The sequence below is a fragment of the Equus caballus genome, chromosome X, assembly GCF_041296265.1.
Source record: "Equus caballus isolate H_3958 breed thoroughbred chromosome X, TB-T2T, whole genome shotgun sequence".
NCBI lineage: Eukaryota > Metazoa > Chordata > Mammalia > Perissodactyla > Equidae > Equus > Equus caballus.
This window is the reverse complement of record NC_091715.1, coordinates 10,804,556-10,828,074: the sequence shown is the minus strand read 5'-3', so window position 1 is coordinate 10,828,074 and position 23,519 is coordinate 10,804,556. Positions and strand designations below refer to the sequence as shown.

Below are 23,519 nucleotides of genomic sequence, written 5' to 3'. Positions count from 1 at the left end.
CTTTTGAGATAAGCAAATTTAAGCTCAGAGAGGTTAAGCCATTTCCCAAAGTCACAAAACCAGTAAGTGGCCAAAGTTAGATTTGAACTCAACTCTAATTGACATCAAAAAGTCCATTTATTATTTTCTACTCTACCACATTTTCTCCCTAGAAAAAGAATCTGTTACTAATTTATCATCCTCCTTTGTCTGAGAAACTAGCAGAGTGGGTTGTAGACACCGTAGTTACCTTGCACCTGCTCAGGGATCCCTCTTTCATTTTTCTTCAGGCATACAGTCTTCTCATGACCTGTCCTTTTCAAAACTCCTCCAGCTTCCCCTGGCAGCCTTGCAGAGTAGAAGCATCATTGACTGGGAATCCAGAGACCTGGGCGGTAGACCTGGCATACCTGTAAAGAGCTTTTTGACCTTGACTAAATCTCTGGCCCTCATTCCCCACCTACAATCCCATCCTGCTCAAAATTTCTATGATTCTAAACTGTACGTGAAGGTGACTAGCTTAAAAGATTTCCTCTTGTAGATGAATTTGCATTCTTGAATATGATGAAAGCCTTAAGTGCAAGTAATCATGCGTCTTAAAATAGGAACTTTCTGCCAATCTGGGTATATAGGTAAGATATTTATTGCCCCCATAGTGCTTTGTCATCCAACATCCTACAACACAACCCATGCTTTCCCCAAGAACATAGGGACAGCCTTATTGTGTACTGCAGGTTTGTTGAGTCTTTCCTCTCAGTTGTACTTGGAAATTTCTGAACCATGTGACGTTCTAATGTCAGGGAGATTTAACAGGATGCATCAAGTATCGAACAAGGGTGTCATCTTAACCCACCTAGACCTTAAGTGAAATTAGCCTGGGGGCAAGTAAGAAGTTAAGTTGAAAGTACATCATTAATATAATCCATGTATGGGGAGAAGGAGGGAAGGGGTAGGAAGTCAGTGGGCTAAAAGACAGGTTGGTTGTCTGATCAAGACACCCTTTAGCACAGTGGGTTTCAAACTCTGGTGGTCATAAGTGTCATCTGAGGGGCTTGGTAGGAATGCAGATTCTCAGGCCCTCTTGATAAGCAGCTCAAGTAATACTGATGCTGGTGTCCTAGAGCACATTTTAAGAAGCACTACTTTAGCTTGTCCCAAGGGATGACTTTAATTACCATCAACATGATGGACTAAAAGAAAATTTTGAAAGGGAACTAGGGAAGAGGATTGAGAAAGGGGTCTGCATTTTTTCAGTAGCACTGAGGCTAGTAGTAGCTGAAGTACAGTATCTCTTTAGGAAAAATTACTGTCTACTTGAAACCAGGGCAGGACAATTAGACCAGGTAGGCTTCTAAGTGATTGGACCAGGGGTAGTGAGACAAGCAGGGGTTAAAAACGAGCCTCAGTCACAATGGAGAGGCTCACTGGTAATGTCTGGGCAGTGAAACCAAGGTTAGTCCACTGGCGACCAAGAATATCGTGAGTGTGGCTAGAAAACTGGGATAGCTGCTAAGAAGGGTGGGAGGACATTTCCCTGGTGCAGCAGAGAGGAAACCAAACCAGCATGCCTGTTAGCTCATGCAAGTGTGCAAAGGCGGTAGTGGAACTCTACTCAGGGTAGTGGCAGTGTATCAGGGCACTGTCTCTGACTAGAAAATCAGCTATTGAGAAATTTCAAAGTGGAGGAGGTGGCTGCAACATGCATTCGATAAATCTCAGCTAAAAATTTACGAAAGCTCATGGTACTGGCCAGGGAGGAGGACAGAGCACAGAGGTCCTTAGTGAGGAGGGATTAATGTTAAACAGAACTCCACCTGGATTGTAATCTGGTACATCCATTCAGCAATTTTTGGAAAGCATTTATTGGGTGCCACGCACACCAGACACTTGAAATAGTTTCTCTCTTGAAGGAGAATATAGTTTAACAACATTAATATATTATTAATATATATTACATGTTAGTATATCTTTATATATATATATTCTTTTAATGGAATATATCCCAATAGTTGTGCATTTATTCTTCAACTTTTTGGTTTCCAAATCATCTAAAGAACCCTTCCAGAATATGTAAATCAGACTTACCTGAACTGAATAGAATAAAAAACTTTTAATTATTCCCTTGGGGCCTAGATAAGTGCTCACACTGATTGGGTGGAGCGGATAACCTGTCCTTACAGACCTAGATCCTGAGAGGGCCCGTTGGGTCTATCTGGGCAGTATGACTTGCGATAATAATTTGATGTTCCAGAATCAAAACCCAGGGTACCCACAACAGGATTTTGATCCATGGAGAACAAAAATAATTTGTCTGAGTTTGGCTAGGCAGGCAAGGAATGAAATTTTTAAATTCATCTTCTGAAAGCTCTGTAATTAAATGACTGCTTTGAACTCACTCGTCATATGAAGCATAGAGAGCCCTGCTTACTCCAGACCTTATCTGTTCACTTGGTCCATGGGCAGGCACGGATGTGGCTGCACCTAGGAAGGCTTGCCACATAGGTAAAAGTTGAAAGTTCCTGATGTGTAAATTATTAGGAGTTCCAGAAAGATCCCAATGCATATTCTTGCTCAAACACCTTCCCAATCTTAGCATGTAATCAATGAAAAGACATTCAGCTAAAGGCTCCCATGATTATTAAGATGTAAATCTAGAGAGAGAATAGTATTTCAAGTACTGCTAGTCATTTCCTCCTTTGTGTATATGAGTCGATAGATTCCCAAATTCCCTATCGATATCCCCAAGAGCAGACTTTGATACTGAGAATATCAAACAGAAGGATGAAACTGGAAGGAAAACAGGACTCAGAAAATTCTGACTAGGGCACCAGAGATAAAATTTTTTCAATATTGTCTAGAGCTGAACCTAAACCCCAGGTTGCTCCTAAGCTCTATGGTTAGATTCGATCCTCTTAGTTAATTCAAAATAAGTGTAAGACTTGTTTTTCCCTGTTGACCTTAGGATTTGGAGATGAATGACAATGATGCTGGTTCATCAGCTGTTTCACTCCTCTCCCCTGACTAAAATGCCAGTGGCTGACTAGGAAGGCTCATGTTTACCAAACATTGTAAAGGCATCACAGAAAATACCCATGTGCATTGAGCAATACTAGCTGGGAAGGACAAAAATATAATATCTGCTCCCATCTGTGCCTGGTCCCTTCAGAAAATGTGCACACATATGGTTGGCCCATGTTAATTAAGTCCAAATATGGATTGGATTCAACTTGGAGAGCAACTGATAAATCTGCAGCTAAAACTTTTCCAAATGCTTTGATATTTCCTGAACGAAAATGTTTTGAAGGTGTTGAATAGGAGAGGGCTAAATGGAACACCACTAGAAAGAAGAGCTCAATTACCAAAGAAGCAAATAACCAATAATGCCCACATTTTAATTACATTTTAAATTTCAAAGTCATTTCACATCTAGTATTTATTTATATACCCAAACGTTCATGAAGATAAAATGTTATTATCCCACATATAAAATAATAAGAACTGACTTGTCCATGGTCATTATGTATCTAAATTCACAGCTATTTAGTGGTGGCATTGAGCTGAAGAAAGAGAGAAAAGCACTGTATAGCAATTTTCTTAACGTTTTGTTTGGGATTATTTTACTTTTGGTAAAGGAGAAAGAGAACAGTACTTGTGAACTGCAAGTATGATTTTGAGAAAACCAGTGTAACTTTGTGTCTGCTGACAGCTGAGAGCAAAATTGTGTTACTTTGCTGGTATTTTGCTGCATTAAGACTTCTATTGTGGTAACTGGTAGAGAGTTGCTGGCCACTGTTTCTGATAGCAAAGGCTGGAGAGAGAACAGAGTCCTGGTCAGATGGTAGGATGGTCCATCATTGATTAGATAACACTTTGAAACCAAGCACAGTTCCTCAGTTTTAACAAGCAGCTAAAGAGGAGGCCCAAGCCATTATCTGAAAGAAGATGCAACTGTCACTTCTGTTATGAGCTACATGCCTCGCAAAGGGGAAAAACCCAAGACAAGGAGAGTATCCATCTGCTTGAGACTAAGCATGGAAGGTGAGTGGAGCCTGAGTGTAACAGGTACCAAATAAGGAAATGTCCATGTGTATGAGTTAGGGAGAATGGGGAGACCTGTCTCCCCACTTTCCTCTCCTTTATCCTATAGCCACCCCACAGTGATTATGACATTCACTGAACATTTAGTATGAATCTGGAACTGAGAAAAACTGCAGATCAAAGAAAGGTTAAATGACTTCTGGTAAGATTGGATTTGAATCCAAATCTTTCTGAACCTCAGAACTGACATCTGCCCCACCCCCATAGCATTCTGTCTTTAATCTCCTAGCTCACTTATTGCTTTCTATTTTTCATGTAACTGCTAAAATTTAGCAAAATATCCCTACTAAAATGAAACATCAAATAAAACATTTGTTTTATTGTCCTTTGAAAGGAATGATCAATCAGTTACGGGATAGCCTGGCTCTGAGTATGTGCCATGTGTGATCCTTCACATAATTATATATGTCCTTAATTGCCTTTCAATGACTGTCCATTGATAAATGTTGTATCCTCTTCAGTACAGATGCTGGTTTGTAATTTTAAATGCCATGAGCAAGGATAGACTTGTTGGGAAGACTGCTGAGCTTTGAGGGCGGACTTTTTTTTCCATTTTAAAATGGAGCATCTCTCCTTTGGATTATGCACTATGAGAATACTCTAAAGTAATTCACGTGTCTCATAAGAGCCATGGTGATATTATGTGTGTTTATTTTTGGATTAATGCCATCCAGGGAGCCTTTCAAAAGCAGCACTATGGACCAGGCAGAAGCTCACGTCAACATAAGTTGAGCAGGCTCACCAGGACCTCTGAATTTCCTTTGGCTTCCTGCCACAAGCAAAGTCAGATAATGAGTAACAGCAGATTAGCCCTTCAACTCTGCTGGCTCAAATCTACCATGTGATTTCCTTTAGCTTACATATCCCATTAATAATTGTCCTAGCCAACCATCTTTGTATAATTGTCTAAAAGTATATAAACTCATAATTCATGAAACATTCTAAAATAATATCTCATGGATGCTCCTGCTGATTGAATAAGAGGGTACAAATGATCTAATTTGTGATTGGGAAATTTCTCAATAGGGAGTTCAGTATTGAGTATTTGTCATTGTGTAAACTATATGTTGGATGTAAGACACCTCTTAAACCACAGGTAATCCAATATTCCCTACCCCACTCCAAAATCAGGTTCCTCTCCTCGTGAATTGGATATTAAGTTTGGAAGAGAAAAGTTCAAAGATCCAAAAGTAGTTGAGATAAGCAACTTAAAATTCAGAATCTCTTCTTGCTGACTCCCAAGCCCTAAGGGACGTGAAGACCCACTCTTATTTCCTCAGCTAGAAAGAATTTTGTGGTTTTGGAAGGAGGACATCATTTTGAGTTATAGACTTATAATATGATAGAGCTAGAAGAAGCTTCAGGCTTCATCTAATCTCCTGGTTCAATCTCATTTTATAGATAAGGAAACTGAAACTTAGGATGATGAACTGATGGGATTAGAGAGGCTGTTCTATGAACCTGGAGGATACAGTAAATGATGGAAGGAAATGTGGAGATCCTGATGTCCTGAACTACCTTCTTGGTATTCTGTTCTTTGCAACATCGCCTTCAGAACAAACTCTGATGAATGTTAATGTAGTGGAAAGTTACCTTCAAAAGGAGGAAACACCTACTGGTTACCATTGCTAGTCCAATGAGGTAAACAGTCAAGGACAAGTGGTTATGCCAGCTGCCATGTATTTCATTACACAATTCCCTCTTTTCCTTCAAACAAGGGTAAAAATCCTTACTCTTTTGTGTTTGAACCAATATTATGCCCTCGAGTGTATGTGTATTTCTGAACCCAATAAGGAGCTCAACAGAGCTTTCCAGCACTTTAAGAGTCTGTCATGTACAGAATACACTTTCAAGACTTTAATACTTCTACCCTTAGTCACACCTTTTTTGAGGACCACTCTCCAAAAATACCCACTCTGAGCTCCTTAGCTCAGCTCCTGCTGAATCTACCAGCGTATGTGCACGCCAGTACCTCCCACCCTCCTGACCTTGCTTGCCTCTAGGAAGCATGGAATCATTGTGGTTTCCATGGCATTTCCCAGCACTTCTCTGAAGACTCACTGCTTAATTCTGATGTGGGCGCTTATGTTACAGTCATTAATTACTGCATTAAGTCAAGTCACAGAACTAATGAGGATTTGGACACAGGGTTGGAAAATGAGAATGTAATTTTGCCTGGATTATAGGATATAAAGATAAACATGGTCCAAATATGCAGAGAGAGAAGAAATCGCAGCTTTTTATAGCTGCCCTTCTAACAGAAAATATGGCTTACGTGTCTCATCAAAATTGAGATTAAGATAATCAAAGTATCACCATTGGTAACATTTAGGCAGGTCTTAGTTCACTGTACATTTTATTTTTGGTTCTGACATCTAAATAGAGAACGTTCTTTTTTCCTATGCTGTAAAAATCATTCTATAACTAAAGTTAGAATCTTTTGAAATTCTTGCATCAGTCCATAGGATGAGTCAAAGATGGAAGGCTATGTGAGAAAAGTTGGCCTTTTATGTGTGTGAGTAGAGTCAGTCATTAGACAAAATTGGTTAGGGAGCACTGTTGAATGTCTATCTAGAAATCTACACTCCACCTACTCTCAGTGGTGCCTATAATCTATCATCAGAGGGAGAAGGCATGTCAATCCCCAGGAGTTCTCTGTTACAACGCAAGTACTACTGGGAAGGCGAAACACTGAATCAACACCTGGAATTATGAATTGAATCAAGAGGGATTAAGAAGCAAATCACCTCTAATGCCATAAAGGAATGAGTTTCAGTTCAGATAACGTTTGATGATGAGGAGAGTAGATACCTTGGTGATATGGGGTGCTGTTGTGGAGGAACAATCCATAATTAATTATGGTTTGGAGGACTCTTTGCAGTTGGAGTGTAGCATAAGATCCCCAGTTATCTAGTCAGTCAAATAAGACACTGAAGGCAAACAACATTTCCTTAGCAACGTTGCCTCAGGAGGCAAGCATTGCATTCTGGAAACAAGCAATAAACCTTGAAGCAAAATTGTTAACGGTTGGAGGGTGATAGCTTCCTTAAGAAAAATAAGAACTTTTCCTCTAAACAAACAAACAAAAAATAGCTTAAATACCCTAATACGTGAGATATGCATACACTTTTAGGGAGATTCAAGGACCCCCTGGAGTTTTCACGTAGTCCTCACGTAAAGAACCCCTGCTCTATAGGGTCACACTCAAGGAGTGGGTCAGTCCCATCCTTAATGTCTAGAGTTTGTAGTGATCTATCTTGGTCAGTTTACTCTTTGTCTTAGAGGCTGGAACAGAAAGCACAATCATTAAATGACAAGAAAATACCACGAGCTCTAGAGTATATGGCAATGGTACTTTTGACTGTCTATTCATATAATGTATATTGTATTCTACTAATGTTCTTAACCAAATCATTGCTTTTTCAAAGCTGAGAAAGTAGAGGTTTAGAGAGAGAACAAATTTCTCTAGGTCACACAGCTAGTTCTAAGGGTAAAACTTGAGCCAAAGGGTGTTTGACTCTAAAACTCACATCTACTATAGCAGCAGAAGTAGGATAACATTCAGCATCATAAGATTCAGAATAGGGGCCCAGAACTGTACAGCAACCTGTACAAGCTGTGAGATGAAGAACATCTTGGTACTGAAGTGGAACACACTGTAACATTAAATCAGCAACATAGTGTTGATGACCAATCATATGTCCACTAACTCCGGTGGGACAGAAACATATAAAAGCAAAAACAGCGAGATAATCCCTCCATCCTTCCAAAAATGTTAGCCATTTGTTTATCACATTAACAACTGTAGGAAAAAGTGACTGATTTAAGTTGTAGCAAATGTGATTTAAATTGTATAAGGAAGAATTTCTGCACAATGTTAGAGTAACTTATTATAGGATCCAATGAAAGAATATAAAATCTCCTTCTCTGAAGGTCTTTAAAAATAGAATGACTTCTCAACAGGGTTGCCTGAAAGTAGGAATTTGACTTAATGACGTTAATGGGTCTCTTTGGCCCTTTGATCCCTGAGATAGTAAAATGTTTCAGGAAGTAGGTATGCTATATAAGCTACATATGCTACATAAAACTATCAAATATATCTTCCTATTTGAAAGTCAATTGTTACACCTTGAGTTTAATCACTTCTTTCAGACATTTGCAAATTTTGAACATACTTTATATTCTCATCTTAAATCTTACCTTCTTCCTCTAATAGTCCTTTGAAAAATGAGTCCCAAAAATGTTGGTTCCAAAATGACATGTCTTTGGAATTGTATGTGTCTTTGGACTTGAGTTGCAGTAAATGAAGGATTAATGTTGAGTAGGAGATGATGGCACTGAAATAGAAGTCTAGAGCTTTGACTCTTGTCCTATTTATGGGTTCCATTATTTTGGCTCACCTAACTTCTGAAAGAAGTCATTTGCTTATCAGTGAAACAAGGGTGTTGGATTAGATATTTTGCAAAGTAATACCTTCAGGTTAAAAAATAATCCTCTGCTTCTATAAAAGTCATAATTCTGGCAGAAAATTCTCAGAAGCAATGGGAAGTAAAGGAAGAAAACAAATATTAGCAAAGACATTGTGGACACAAAAGACAAGATGCTCCTTTCCAAAAATTCTCACAGTCTCCTTTTTTCTTTCATATTGCACACCATATGTCATGATTCCCTGACTTCTACTGCAATTCATCATATTCAATTTAACAAATATTGTTTAAGCAATAATATGTACGATACTAAGGCTCACTTAATTATTCCACTATGGATTCAGGCCTTTTTAAGTAACGTGAATTTAGAATTTGACTGTCTCTGAAGAGGGTGTACAAAGCAAGATGTGTGTCCTTGTTTATACTTTGGTCAGTGATGATCAATACTTAATGGGATCGGTCAACAAAAAACTTAAAAAGAGAACAGAGTAAGATCCAACATATTAGGGAATTGAATATTAAAGAAGAAATCAGAAGAGAAGTGGACAGAAATAGACTTGACACTTTTTCATCAACAAAGACTATGTCTTGCATCACTGGATAGAAACTTTCTAACATTGAGCTAAGACCTTTGGTTCCTGTTTAAAAGGTTTGTTTGAATTTTACTGAAGTACCCCTAAATGTTTGAATCTGTAGGATATTTATGGAGTTCTGGCCTATTGTCCTCTCTTTTTTTGAACTCTTGCCTTTTGGGAAACAGATATATAAAATCTTGGGAGAAGTGTGATCTTGCTTGTTATCAATTCACAGGACTGCAGAGTTCTCTTTATGTTTTGTTCAGCCATTAAAGCCTTGGGCTTTGGTTTCTATGCAGAGTTAATTCTACCTCTGTTCTTACAAAGCTAAGAAAGCATGGAATTATTCCTGAATGAAATGCTGTCATACGTTTGCTTTAGGTTTCAGGAAAATGAAAATATAAAACATTTCCATAGAATGTTATTTTTTTAATGTGGACCAATGTTTAAGTAATTAAACGGGCCCTCTAGGACCTGTTCAACTGACCCCATCTTATCAACAGAGTGATTAAGAGTGATTTTTCAGGAACTGGGACCCCTTGTCCAGTTCAGGCTGGTTGAGGCCACTAACCCATCAACTGGGCCTGTGCAAATGCTTGATAAGTGACCTTTTTGATATCAGGGAGCTAAAAACTCCACCCTCAGATTATGTTAATGCTGCCCTTTTTGTGAACATGTGTCCTATGAAGGGGCATGAAGTTTGACTAAGCTTGCAAAGACCATCAGTTACCTCAGTTCTTCTCACCTCCAGTCATCTAGCTCCACACTTCACACCACCCTGCCCTTCAGCCCATAAATTGTGCTCCAAGCCCTGGATCGGGGAGACAGATCTGGTAGTCTATGCCCCTGTCTCCTTGCAGATGGATCTAGCAATAAAACCGTTTTCTTTTCCCAAAAGCTGATGGCATAATAACTGGCTTGTTTTATGCACATCGGGCAAGAGAACATCAATTTTGTGTGGTAACAGAGGCAATTCATGAATTTATCTTTGGTACTTCTATTGTATTCCTTCCTTGTGTTGTTCTTAACTCTCTTTGTCCTATCTGATTTCTCCTCTCAGGCGTCCAACATGCTTGTTCTCACAATTCTTCACAGATATCAAACCTACTATCAGAAAGAAAATTTCATATCAGCTTTTTAAAACTTAGTATGAATTTAGGCCAATGGATTCCCTCTCCAAGGGGTATTTTCATTGTAAACCTAAGAATAGAGGGAAAGTCCTTCCTAATGGAACGTCAGCAGGGACTTTCCAGAAACTTTAAGACAACTGTAGCCCCCTTGGCCTGCAGCTTGGCATATATTAGCACTAATTACTCTTTGTCCTCTAGTTAAATCGAGTCCAGTGACTCAAGTAAACAAGAGTGTGGGTGCCAACCCCAAATTCAAACAATATTTGAGTCACACAATTCCCTGGCAAAGTTAGAGCCACTTTTCTTTTCCTTGTTCCCTATTTATTCCTATTACTTAATTTATCTTATGTCTGCATGCCTTGTTAGGCTAGAGCCCTCCCAGGGCAGGGAGCACATTTTACTCTGGATCTTTAGGCCCGCCACAGTGTCTGGCTCATTGAAAATCCTCCCAGGCAAATAATTAGATTCCTGCAGCAAATCTGCCAAGGGCTGTGTTTTCCTAAAATGGCATGCCCCGTTCTCCTATACCAAGGATCTTTCCTCTGATTTCATATAATATCCACAATAAAGGAAAAGTCTAAATTAGCCTGCTACAGGACAAACTCCACCCAATCCAAAACAATTGTTAGGGTATTTCAGAGCCTGTAATATGCTACACTGGGAACCAGAAATAGAAGAATTGCATCTGAACCCAGGTCTAGGGAACATTATATTCTTCATGGTTCTAGAATGGAAAGATTTTCATAGAACAGAAGAAAAAACACCTGCTTTTCAGTAGTGCACGATGCCAGGTATTTACTAGAGCAAATGCCATGCAAGGCCCGGAGGGTTAGCTGGAGCAGCTGATACCTTGTGCTGCTTTTTATAACTCTCTTTCCCAGCACCATGCTCTACATATGTCCCATTTCATCAGGTCACATCAACTTAGGTTGTTCCCTGTACTGCATCTTATACCAAACGTATCACCGTGCAGAATATTCTGTTTCCTTAAAAATGTTTATAAAAATAAAAACCAAGTTCCTTAAAAATAAAGTGGGGGAAGTTTCTTGGTTCTTTGCGCAAGCACTGACTTTGCCACTTTTACAAATGAGCAGCCTCTTTTGTTCCATAAGACATTGGGGCTGTCGGCCATCAGCAAGCTGTGAAATTACTAGGTTAAGAATAGAATATACAGTACAGTCCTAGATTGTATCCAGAGTTGAGAAATGAGCTTTTGATAGTGATGAGTCTGAAAACTTGTGGAAAATATTTGCAAAGACATTAGCTGTCCACTTTTTTATGGTAATAAGATTGGAGATAAAGGGGGAATTCTATAAAATATCTTTATTTATTCCTTTTTTTTTTTTTTTTTGAGGAAGATCAGCCCCGAGCTAGCCGCCACCAATCCTCCTCCTTTTGCTGAGGAAGACCGGCCCCGAGCCAGCATACATGCCCATCCTTCTCTACCCCATATGTGGGATGCCCACCACAGCATGGCGCGCCAAGCGGCGCCACGTCTACACCCGGGATCCGAACAGGCAAACCCCAGGCCGCCAAAGCAGAATGTGCGCGCTTAACTACTGCGCCACCAGGCTGGCCTCTAAAAGATCTTTAAAATGTCAATATTTATTCATTATACTAAATATCTCATATATACAATACACTGTCTTAGCCCTTTGGGAGGAGTTAAAAAAGATGCAAAATCCAAATATCTTGGCTTAAAGAGCTCACTATTTAGAAAAATGTTAACTTTAAAATACAGCCATCATTTTATTTATTGAGCACATACTCTGTGTCAGATACTGTGGAAAGTATTTTTATATACTCTATATCAGGGATTGGCAAACTAGGGCCAAAGGGCCAAATCTAGTTCACCAGGGGTTTTTGTAAACAAAGTTTTATTGAAACACAGCTACACCCAATTGTTTGAATGTTGTCTATGGCTGATTTTGCACTACAGTGGCAGAGTTGAGTAGTTGCAACAGAATTGAGACTGACTGTCTGGTCCTTCACAGAAAACATTTGCTGATCTCTGCTCTATATCATTTATTCTCACAAGAATATTCACAGATACATATAGTGTTTCCTATTTTACAATTAAGGTAACTGAAGTTTATAGGTTATATAATTTAGTAAGTGGCAAAGCTTGGATTTGATTCTAGATTTGTCTGATTTCAAAAATCCATGTTCTGTGGCTGGCCTGGTGGTGTAGTGGTTAAGTTATGTGTTCCTCTTCAGCAGCATGGGATTCTCAGGTTTGGATCCCAGGCACGGACCTAGCACCACTTGTCAAGCCATGCTGTGGCAATGTCCCACATAAAACAGAGGAAGATTGGCACAGGTGTTAGCTCAGCAACAATATTCCTCAAGCAAAGAGAGGAAGATTGGCAACAGATCTTAGGTCAGGGCCAATCTTCCTGACACAAAAAAAATAAACATGAAAAAATCCATGTTCTTATGCTATATTTGTTTACAGAAATAGCCAAAATATGAGGTAGGAAGAAGTAAGAGCCTTACAGATTCACAGAGAAACTGTTATTAGAGTTCACTAAAGAGAGAGATTATTTTGAGCTTGGGGTGACAAAGATTCTGGAGAAGATATTTGAATATAAAAGCAAAAATGGGGCCAGCCCAACAGCATAGTGGTTAAGTTCACACACTCCGCTTCAGTGGCTAGGGTTTTTTGGATTCAGATCCCAAGTGCAGACCTACACACCACTCGTCAAGCCATGCTGTGGCTGCATCCCACATATAAAGTGGAGGAAGATTGGCACAGTTGTTAGCTCAGCAACAACCTTCCTAAAGCAAAAAGAGGAAGATTGGCCACAGATGTTAGCTTAGGGCCAGTCTTCCTCACTAAATAAATGAATGAATGAATGAATGCAAGCAAAAATGGATCTCAGGAATTGTCTACTCCAAGCTCAAGCCCAAGAAAAGTTAAGAGATCAAGGTCACATGTTTAATTAGAAGCAGAGCCGAGATTAGACCCAGTTTTCCACTCACCTAGCCCAAAGTGTGTTGTCAATGACCATGGCTGAGCCATTGAATTTGTTTTGTGTGTGTGGTTAAATGTTATGGAATGGTAGAATTATTTGAAATTAAAATTTGTACGTTATGCTCAATGGTAATTGAACTAAAGGACCTGTTCTTCCTTAATTGAAGCAATCAAAAATACATTGGGCAGGTATTTACACGATACCATCACCCACCCACCATCCTACCAGATATATTTTTGTTGTGTGGAATGACGCTTCTGAGACCATGGGGACCTCTGGCAGTCTCACACACTTTAAGATTCAAATGATAGACAAGAGACCACAAAAGTCAAATATTCATATACATCTTGCCCTACAGAATCAGGCAGCTCTAAGCCAGGAGAAAAATGGAGAAGCGGACAGGTGTAGCCAAAGGAAGCTTACCTGATACTGTAGAGCACTTTGCCATTTTTTGAAATCCGAAGCAATTTGTTATCGGTTGTGACATCATGGAAGTTGGCACCCTTCTCATTGGCAAAGAACAAATCTGGTTTCCAAATGGAGTCCAGCATTGATGGGTCCAAGTCCAGGGAATCATCAGGGTACTCACTATATGCCAGCCGTGAATCATTCCATTGTTGTCTCAGAAAAATGTTCACTCGGTAGTCCTACAGAAATGCCATGCGTAAGAGTTACTTATTGCCCACTCTGGCGTAAGAGGTCCAACTACATTTCCCCTTCACTCTTCTCCCTGATTTGGTGCAGGGTTAGTGTCTCAGTAAACCAGGCTGTGTATATCTAGGTCAAAATAAACCACTATTATGAGTGGGAACAGAGGAGAGAAAGAAGGAAGACTCAACCAAACCAGAACTCTAATGGAACAGGTTGACTTGGTTGAATTTTTTTATGTTTAAAGTATTCATTATGGGAGAAAATAATACTAACTCAAGCTGATTTTGCTATAGAAAAAGGTAACAATGAGTACAGAAGTCAGTCTGTGATGGCAGATTGTCAAATAAAACTGATTCATTTTCTAAATCAGAAATGATACGATTTCTATTCTCATTCAACTCAGATGCTCTGGGCAGAAGGAAACCCATGCTGTAATTTTGGTAGTAGAAATCTTATTATAAAACTGTGACATGATGGGGCAATATTTTTAACTTCACCAACATAAACATAAATATTAAAATGTCTCGTGTTGACAAGATAATTCCCTCACAGCTACTTAACTTTTTAAAAAATGTTATGTATTTATTTTTTTGTGGGAAAGATTCACACTGAGCTAACATCTGTTGCCAATCTTCCTGTTTTTTCTTCCTCCCCAAAGCCCCAGTATATAGTTGTACTTTCTAGTTGTAAGTACTTCTAGTTCTTCTATGTGAGCCACTGCCACAGCATGGCAACTGACAGACAGGTGATCTGGTTCCACACCTGGGAACTGAACCCAGGCCACCAAAGCGGAGTTTGCCAAACTTTAACCACTAGGCCATCAGGGCTGGCTCTCACAGCTACTTACTTTTGAAATTCTTAAATATTTTATCATTTCTCTGAATGGGTTGTATCTACAGTAGTCAATTTGATGCTTCATCAAAACAGAGATCTTTTTCATGTTTTCCTAATCTGAGCAACTTCTGATAAAGGTATTCCTCCCTGTGGGAGCCTCAGGTACACCTGTAATTCCCATTTAGTCTAGGAATTTCCTTCTGTGCTAATGAGTCTGCTTGAGGCAGTGAGCGCTCTCCTGGGGATTTCTACTCAAAGGTCTAGGTTCATGGGAACTGTTACTTTGCTTGATAGAGTGGACCCCGATAGAGACTTCAGCGATATTCCCTAGTTAAGCAGGACTATGGTTCTGAGCTAATAGTTGTCCATTCCTGTCACTTGTGGTGATTTGGGATGATATATACTCATTCCTTCTTACTCTTTCTTTTACTTTTTTCATCCTCATTTGCTCCATCTCTGCATCTTTGGCACCTGGATTTTTGGTCATTGTTTAGTTTACTCTAATGGTGACCAACTTCTCCTGGTTTGCCTGAGAACTTTCCAGTTTTAGCCCTACATTCAGGGAACCCACTCAGCCTCGGGCAAAACTGAGATGGTTCGTTAATCTACCAGGTACAATGGAGACCACCTCAGGATGATAATTTTGGGTTAATTTCCTTAGGGCCAAAGGAAAAAACTAAGTTTTAAAGATCATGGTGTATGGAGAAGAGCTTCAATCCAGTTCCTTCTACCTATTACTAAACTATCCAAATTCCTATGACTTTATTTCAAATATAGCCATCCTGAAGATCAGGCTGATAGAGTATTTTGGAGGTGGCAGTTCTTGGAAAAAGTGCCCAATGTAGGCCTAAAGAATGTTGCTAATCATAGTTACTAACTTCTGAAAATCAGTCATCAAAACCCAGTTCATTTGGAAAGGCTGAAATATTGAAAGCAATAACCTTAAGATTCTCCATTGTGTAACATAAGGACTTTCTGATTTGGAAAATTGTATCAGCTGACTTTTATTTGGGATTATAGCAATCCTGCACAGCAAATTCTCAGACCTAAGAGGGAACTGTTGTTGGCCCAGCCAGGCTTCCATCCTATCCTATTTGCTCACTGGTTCCACCCACGAGTGAACCAAGGGAATGGCAGAACCTCAAAGTTCTCCCCATCACGTATTTTTGGAACTGCCCAAGAGGACCAGAGGGTTATAACAGGAAAGAGATTACCAGTTCAGTGTGTTATTGGCAACAGGAATTACTGGAAGGTTTGGAGTGTTGTATGAATAAAGAGTGGGAATGTCTGATTTGTGGAAAATCAAAAAAGGGGCTATTGAAAATATGATAATTCAATTTACATATAAGTATGCACTAGAGACATCAACTGTGAGATTTTGTTAAGGTTTCCTGAAGGAAAAAAATGGAGCTTCTCCAGTGTTTGACATCCACCCCTTTTATTTCCCTTAGAGTGAGAATCAGTTATCCTTAACAAAATTTTTTGTTTGGGGTCTATGAGCTTGTATCAGTAGGAAGTAGGAGAGAAAAGGATTTTATCCCTTAGCCAATTCTGGAGGTGGAAAAACTCTAAGTATGGGAAGTAATGACAGCTGGGAATAACAGAGGTGAATAGGTTAAATATCTGAGGCCATTGGGAGGCCAATGAGGGCCCCCCAGGAAGTGCTGTAGGATGAGAAGGCCAGGAGAAGCCAGATAGAGAGTGCTGGGCAGCAAAATCACCAAGAGAACATCATTGCAATCCTCCCTTGAGCCTGAGGATGATTTAAAGATGCATGTTGAGAGACTCTGGAGAATGTTATGTTAGTGACATACCATATGAAAACGCTCACCTTTAAAACAAATCTCAATACAAATTTTCACAGCTAATGTACACCCTTTTAAAAAGCCTTTCCCGTGCGTATTCTTTGCTAGTGTTTCCTGGTTTTCTATTTTGAATTTTATACATAAAAATTAATAAAATAGATTCTCCCAATATTAGAACTTTAAAAAGAGCACTATAAAAAAGAGCACTAACTTTAAAAAGAGAATCTATCGTATCACAGTAGAACCATTAAATATCTAACAGTTAATTTAAAATAAATTAATCCTCCTAGTTGTAAGCAAGAATAAGTGGAAAACTTAGAGGAGAAAATATATTTTATGCTACAATGATGGGAATTATGTAAAATAAGACTTTTATTAGATCTTTTGGCAGTAGTTGTTCTTTATAATGTATAGAAATTAAAATTTTCGATAATTTTGTTTATGATGATATACACTATTCTAAAATAAATAGCAACCCTTGACACCTTTAGGAATAGAAAAGGACACCCAAGGATATAGAGAAGTAGATAGCCAAAGAAAAGATTTTCTGGGGCTGTGCCTCTGTAATTCTTTCAGTTCACTATCATTTTCAATGCAGGGTAAAAGTTTGACATGTGTGATTTATCTATGCGTCATCTCTGTTTATTTACAGGTAGATTTATTCTGTCGTGATATTCCAAACCACAGGAGAGTTATATTGTTCTGTAGTCTTTCTTTGTCTTTATTTTTGCTTCTAGGTTTAATGCAATATTAAAGGGGAAGTAAATATTGAGAGACATGCTTAAATGCAATCTGAACTTTTTTTACACTGCCTTCTCTCTCCAGAGACGGATTCTACTTCAAATAAATGACATACTTCCTTGTATTAAAATTTGTTTTCCTATGATTGAGTATCTGGGTATTGGACTAGGTAAAGGAAACATTCAAATTAAAAAAAATGTATCTATACATATGTTTTATTTTTTCAAAAGCTATGTGTAAGTCATATAATCTTTATTATATTCTTAACACAGGTAATACAAGTACCTACATTCCATACTATTATTTCATATCAAATTTAGAATTTCTGGTTTCACTTTTTGTGGTGCCTTCTAATGCTATGCCCATGCCACAAAGATCATTTCCTTAAATTGAAATATTTTGGTACTATTATATTTAGTCTGGCATTTGTACATAGAAATTGCCATTCTGTCTCATACATACTCTTATTAAACCTTACTATTATGCTCTTATTATTATTATTTTGTGTGTATGTGAGGAAGATTGTCACTGAACTAGCATCTGTGCCTATTTTCCTCTATTTTTTGTGGGATGCTGCCACAGTGTGGCTTGACTAGCAGTGCTAGGTCCATGCCCGGGATCCAAACCTGTGAACCCTGGGCCACTAAATCGGAGTGCACACACTTAACCACTTCACCACAGGTCTGGCCCCTATTACTCTCTTATTATTTTTATGTGTATACATTTTTCAATCCAGTTATGTCATAAAGTTATCAAAGACAAGGATATGCTTTGTTGATTCCCCACAGTGCCTCTGTGGCACTTTGGTTTTAACCTCTGGCTACACTGCAGTACAGTTTTCATCATCTTGATTCTGTGCTAGCTTTGATATGGGAAGTTAACCTTGAATTTGAAATTATAGAGTGGCACTTGCTTTATGATGAATTCAGGCTTTAACATTGCATTGTTAATTTAGAGACCAGGGTCATTTTATATCTCAGTTTAACAAAATTCCAGGCTTTTGGTAAATTCTTGGTTCTTCCTAAGAAGTCAGAAATAAGATATGTACCTACCCACTATTCCTGATAAATTAGCATCTCCTTATGAATTACTCATGTAGCTATAGAATGAAAAGGAGTCCATAGTGTTATTTCAGCAGTTACAGCACGGCATGCGTCCTCATAAGGGGCTATCTACCACTTATTCAGTTCCTTAGGAATGTGATTTCAGATCAGAGATAAAACAACTCTTCACTCTGCAGCAGTAATGAGTAGAGCATATGGAATTTATCTTTTGGGGCGGAATTTGGGGGAGACGGAATCATATTCTGGAAATGCCCTATGAGTAGACACATTTTGTACACTTTCAGCTCCTGCTCCCCTGCTCCAATCTGTTAAATGAGGAGGGAGTCAGGATCTGCTGCTGTGGCATGGGTAAGGTTCCAGTACCCACAGGCCCAAATCACACTCTATCTACCCACATCCTTCCAGGCAGTCATTTGGAAGCTTTGAGAAGACTACCTCTTCTCCATTTTCTGATGGTCCAGCCTTGGGGAGAGCTGCATGTAGATGGCATGCAAATACTCTTGACCTTTACTGACATTATTAGTATTCCCAAACTATGCCTTTATCTCAGGAGACAGGGAGTTGCAAATACACTCCCCATCCTGTAAATTCACTTGCCATCAGCAGCTTAAGAAAAGGGGGAAAGAAAGAAAAGGAAATGGTAAATTGACATTCCAAAAACAAAATATAATCTGTCTCATCATATATCCCTTACTAGTCTTCTAAGTCTTTTGGAACCACAAAAAATTTGTTCCACTGAGTTATTCTTAACACAGGGTCAACTAGCAATGACCATCAACAGATCTCTATGACTCTTAATGGACAAAAGTGTATATTTTGGAATAATGTATGTCATCATAATGATCCATAAAAATATTCCTTAGAATAACACAAATATGTTGTCCTCTGAGCACACATCTTCAACACTAACATATTGAAGTAGTGAGAGGCAGTAATGGGTCTGTAAGTGAGCCTATACTTTGTGGGCAGGTAGTACTAACAATAGTTTAGTGGGATTTCATCAAACATAAGAGACTGGATAGTACCAAAAGAAAGTCATGTTGAGTTCTTAAAATAGATAATCATTGCCTCTTATTTAGAAACAAACACCCAAACTAAATCCTTCAATAATGCCATCAGGGTCGAGGGGTGAGATTTAGACATGAAGGAAAAGAGGAAAATCAACACGTTTAGAAACTCAAAATTCTGAGGCATTCTTTGAAAAATTCATTCCAGAAAACGTAGAGGAAGCGTAATTATTACCCTACCACCACCACCAAATAGCACTAATCAGTGTGCTCAATGACCACATACATTATTGTGCATAAAAGCTAAGGGCCTGATGTTCTGACTCCATCTGAAGACAGGTCAGGGAAGAATCTGGTTCTGTTTAACTTTTTTGACCAATTTCTTTTGAGTCAAATTTTGTGAAAGTGTGGGTAAATTCATGGATGGTAGAATCTCAGGGTTTTGGTAAAGGAAGCACCAGGTGTGTTTACACTCTGTGGGTGCAAGTGGATTCCCAGGCAGGGCCTCAGGGATCTGGGAAGATAAGGCCCTTTCAAAGTGGAGCAATTCTCACATTCTTAGAGCATTTGAATAACGTCCATTTAAATGTTGATGCCTTAGATACTAGATACAGCAATGGCAATGTATGGCCTGTGGACCAAATTTGGCCACAGCCTATTTTAGTAAGTAAAGTTTTTTTGGAGTACAGCCATACCCCTTTGCTTACTATTGTTTAGGGCTGCTTTCATGCCAAAAGGGCAGAATCGAGTAGTTGTGACAGAGACTATCTGGCCCTCAAAGTCTTAAGTATTTACTGTCGGGCCTTTTACAGAAAAATGTTTGCCATTCCCTACCCTACAGGGTATGAGGATTTCTTCCTTGATTAAAGCATGATAGAGTTATAAAAAATATTTTTTTAGTTTCATACCAAAGCTATAATTGAAGAAAATAAAAGATACTTTATAAAAGCCAAATGAAGTTTGTTATTACATCAAAAGCTAAGAAAGAAAATAAAAGAAGTGCAATACGCATCGCATCCCTCTTCTGACCATGTGATTCAGTCTATCTCATACAGCAGAAGAGACAGGCCGTTGATATTACACTTGAGCAATGATATCCAAATTTTCTCATAGGAAACATACAAAGTCCACCTTAATAAGTGGCCAGGAAGCATTTAAGCAGCCCATTTATTAAACACCTTCAGTAGCTGTAAAAGACACAGGAAAACAAGGATATCCAGAGTTTCCATTTTCATCTCCTTAAATGTTTAGCTTTTTCTTGTGTTAATGAACATTGAAAAGGTGCACATTTACATTTTTGATTGAGGGTAAAATGCAATAAGGAGATTTAATCAAAGCAACTTAGGAGTCTAATTAATGCAATCAGCATTAGGTCGTGCAAATATTGTCATTGATTGCCATCGTGTAAAGCTGGTGACAGCGATTTGGGTTGCTGGAAGATTTGCCCCTCTGTTATCAAGATAAACCAAGAGGGGAGAGACAGAATGAATGCCAAGCCCGGAGTTGGATTATTCTTTCTGTGTTCAGTTTTTCTTATGAGTCATTTAATAACCCTGTCAAAACTATCTTATCTGGGTAAAAAAATTTAATGCACTACATCCTGTCAAAGCCCCAGAAGTCTCATTTCTGGACAATGCTGTGTCAGTAATATTAAAATGGGTAGTGGAATTGCATTACCTCTAATTTTGCCAGTGAAAAGGAGTGGTAAAAGGTAAATTATTTCTTTCTATTATCAAAGGCACCAAAAGGTACAGTAATTTGTTAAACACAATCCTAGTAGCCTAAAAAAGAAAATCCATAAAAATGGGAGCACTGTTTTTTACTTCTCAATGGTATTGTGCTCATTATTTCACTTCTTGTTTCTAGGACATCAACCACCATAGTACTTAGCCAAACTCAACTATATTTTGTTTTGGTCTCACCCAATAATATGGCTGTATACTTTACATAGTCATGAAAATTATAACCAGCCAGTTGACTTAGGACGTAAAATAAATTGTATGGGGACCAAGAAAATATTTCATCCAAAATGCAATCTCCACACTATAGCCTAGCACTGTAAGGCTACTGATCTAATGGACTGTGTCGCAGGCAACACCACCACCATGATATTTATAAGGAATCTTGGTGGATTTTATAGTATCTGAAATCTTTTTCATGTACATGAAACATGTTTGAACATACATTACGATGAGCTTTTAATTAGTTCTGTGTTTATGTTATTTTTTTTTTTTTTTCAGAAAAGCCATGCATGTGATGTAATTGCTATGTACTTGGGACTACTTTCTAGCGCCAACAAAATTGTGTGTGTGTGTTTCATGTAAGGTCTACCCTTTGGCATATATCTGAAATGTAGCATATCCAAGGCTTGAATGCATTAGAACTTCCATGATATGAAAAAGACTGGCTATAAAAAATTCCCCCCAAACTTTGAAATTTATGTTTCTGAAACATTGGACATGCAAATATTTAAATATCCTTAACTATACACCATGCTTATTACTGATAATTCTACCTAAATCTAACCAAATATCAAGTGTTTCCAAAATTTCTCTGGCATGATGGATAAAAGATTATTGAATTTTAGGTAATGAACACTTGGCTAATGACTTTAAGTCAAAGAGTAAGTGAATTGCTTTCTAGAGGTGAGTGAACTTGGAAATTGGCATTCAGTGACTCCCACAAAAATACAACAGTGCTCTTCAATCCCATATCTCATTCCTTCACACGATGGCTTCAATGCTCAGTCCCACTCACCATTGTAGTTTCTGCTATTGACCCAAAGCTGTTGATAAATATGTTGCAGGTAACATTTACAGGAGGCCCTGCAATTTGAACAATAAATAGAAAATTTGACAGGTTGTGTTCATGGCATAATCAAGTCACGTTTTTCTCTTGCCAGTGGCGTTGTAGCACTTACCATGGTGGTTTCTGTGACTGATCCAAAACTGTTGATAAAAATATTGCAAGTAACGTTTACTGGAGGACCTGCAGAATGCAATAAGAATATTGCAATAGACATTGAAGCAAAAATACAGCTCCATCAACATCTGTGCAAATGACTAGAGATGTAAACAAAATTAAAATGATGGTGAGATTGCAAAAAAAAAAAAATGTTTTACCCAGAGGTTCATACTGATAACATTCCCACTAGTATTTTGAATAACGACAGTTAGGCAATGATAACTTACCCTGCAGAGTTTTGGATTTGGAAAATATAAGCTGAAGGCTATTAAACTGAATTCATTCTCAATAGTTGCTATCAAAATAGCCTTTTGGGTGGGTGACTTTCTTTGACCTTAGGCTCATCAACATTGTAGATGTCAACAGTGGGTGTCCCATGGTGATGAAATAGCCTGGATCATCAGTTTGAATGGAGCTGCATTTTGAACTGTAAATGGGTCAGGAACATCCATGTCCTTTTGTATGACACCCTTTAAATCAGTGGGTCTAGTTTGATTTTCTTGATACCTCTGAATTTACCCCCTTCCTTCTTTATATCCTCTGACCACCAATGAAAAATGTAAAGAAATACAAAAAAAAAAATTAGATCATTTTAAGAAATAAACACAGGAATGTCACTTAATGTCCAGATTGTTGCCTCAGCAGATACAGTGTAAAAACAAGGGTCATTAATTCTAGATGTGCTTTGAACAAAGAGCCTGCTTTTATCTCCAGAGACTCAGGGACTAGCTCTCTTTTCCTCTTGCCCTTCGTCTTCCATCCAAGCACTAACCAGACCCGATTCTGCTTAGCTTCTAAGACAGACGAGATCAGGTGTGTTCAGGGGGTTATGGGCACAGACTCTTTGCCCTTTAACGATAGATAAATCACTGTCTGATGATTTCCAGTTTCATGTTTGCTGGGCAGTATGTTTATTGCCCTCATGTGGTTTCCCCCTAATGCTTTCTGAGATAAGAACATACTGCCATGAACCATCTAGTCACTCACTGCTTTCCCTTGTGGAAATTTGTCTCTCTTCACTTGACAAAGTCTCAGTAACCTGGTGCAAGCTACACTCCAGTTGGCTCTGTACCCAACAAGCCAGTAGGATCTGAACGAGGAGAAGTTTGGCTTGAAGCCTCCCTCAAAGGCTGGTAGTAAAACACAGTTGTGGCAGCACTTGAGCCCCATGTTTTTAAACTCTACAAGTCCACGTCAGGTTCTCAAAATGAGGAAAGGAAACTTGAGCTAAGCAGCTAATTTAAGTCCCCAAGCAAGGACTTTTGGTAA

General features: G+C 38.6%; 1 protein-coding gene across 3 annotated transcripts in view; it reads right to left on the bottom strand.

Moving 5' to 3' along the window:
• The window catches only part of GLRA2 (glycine receptor alpha 2), a 175,118-nt gene that overhangs the window by 103,369 nt on the left and 48,230 nt on the right, over positions 1 to 23,519 (bottom strand). Inside the window, exons 3-4 of one of the 3 annotated variants that reach the window (XM_003365745.5) lie at positions 22,207 to 22,274; positions 13,608 to 13,831 (exon numbers count right to left, since the gene is read on the bottom strand). In XM_003365745.5, coding sequence (XP_003365793.1) covers positions 13,608 to 13,831; positions 22,207 to 22,274 — 292 coding nt within the window. Of the gene's footprint in view, positions 1 to 13,607; positions 13,832 to 22,043; positions 22,112 to 22,206; positions 22,275 to 23,519 lie in introns of all 3 variants that reach the window. The other 2 variants (XM_023633280.2, XM_070256945.1) reach the window with 2 other exon arrangements.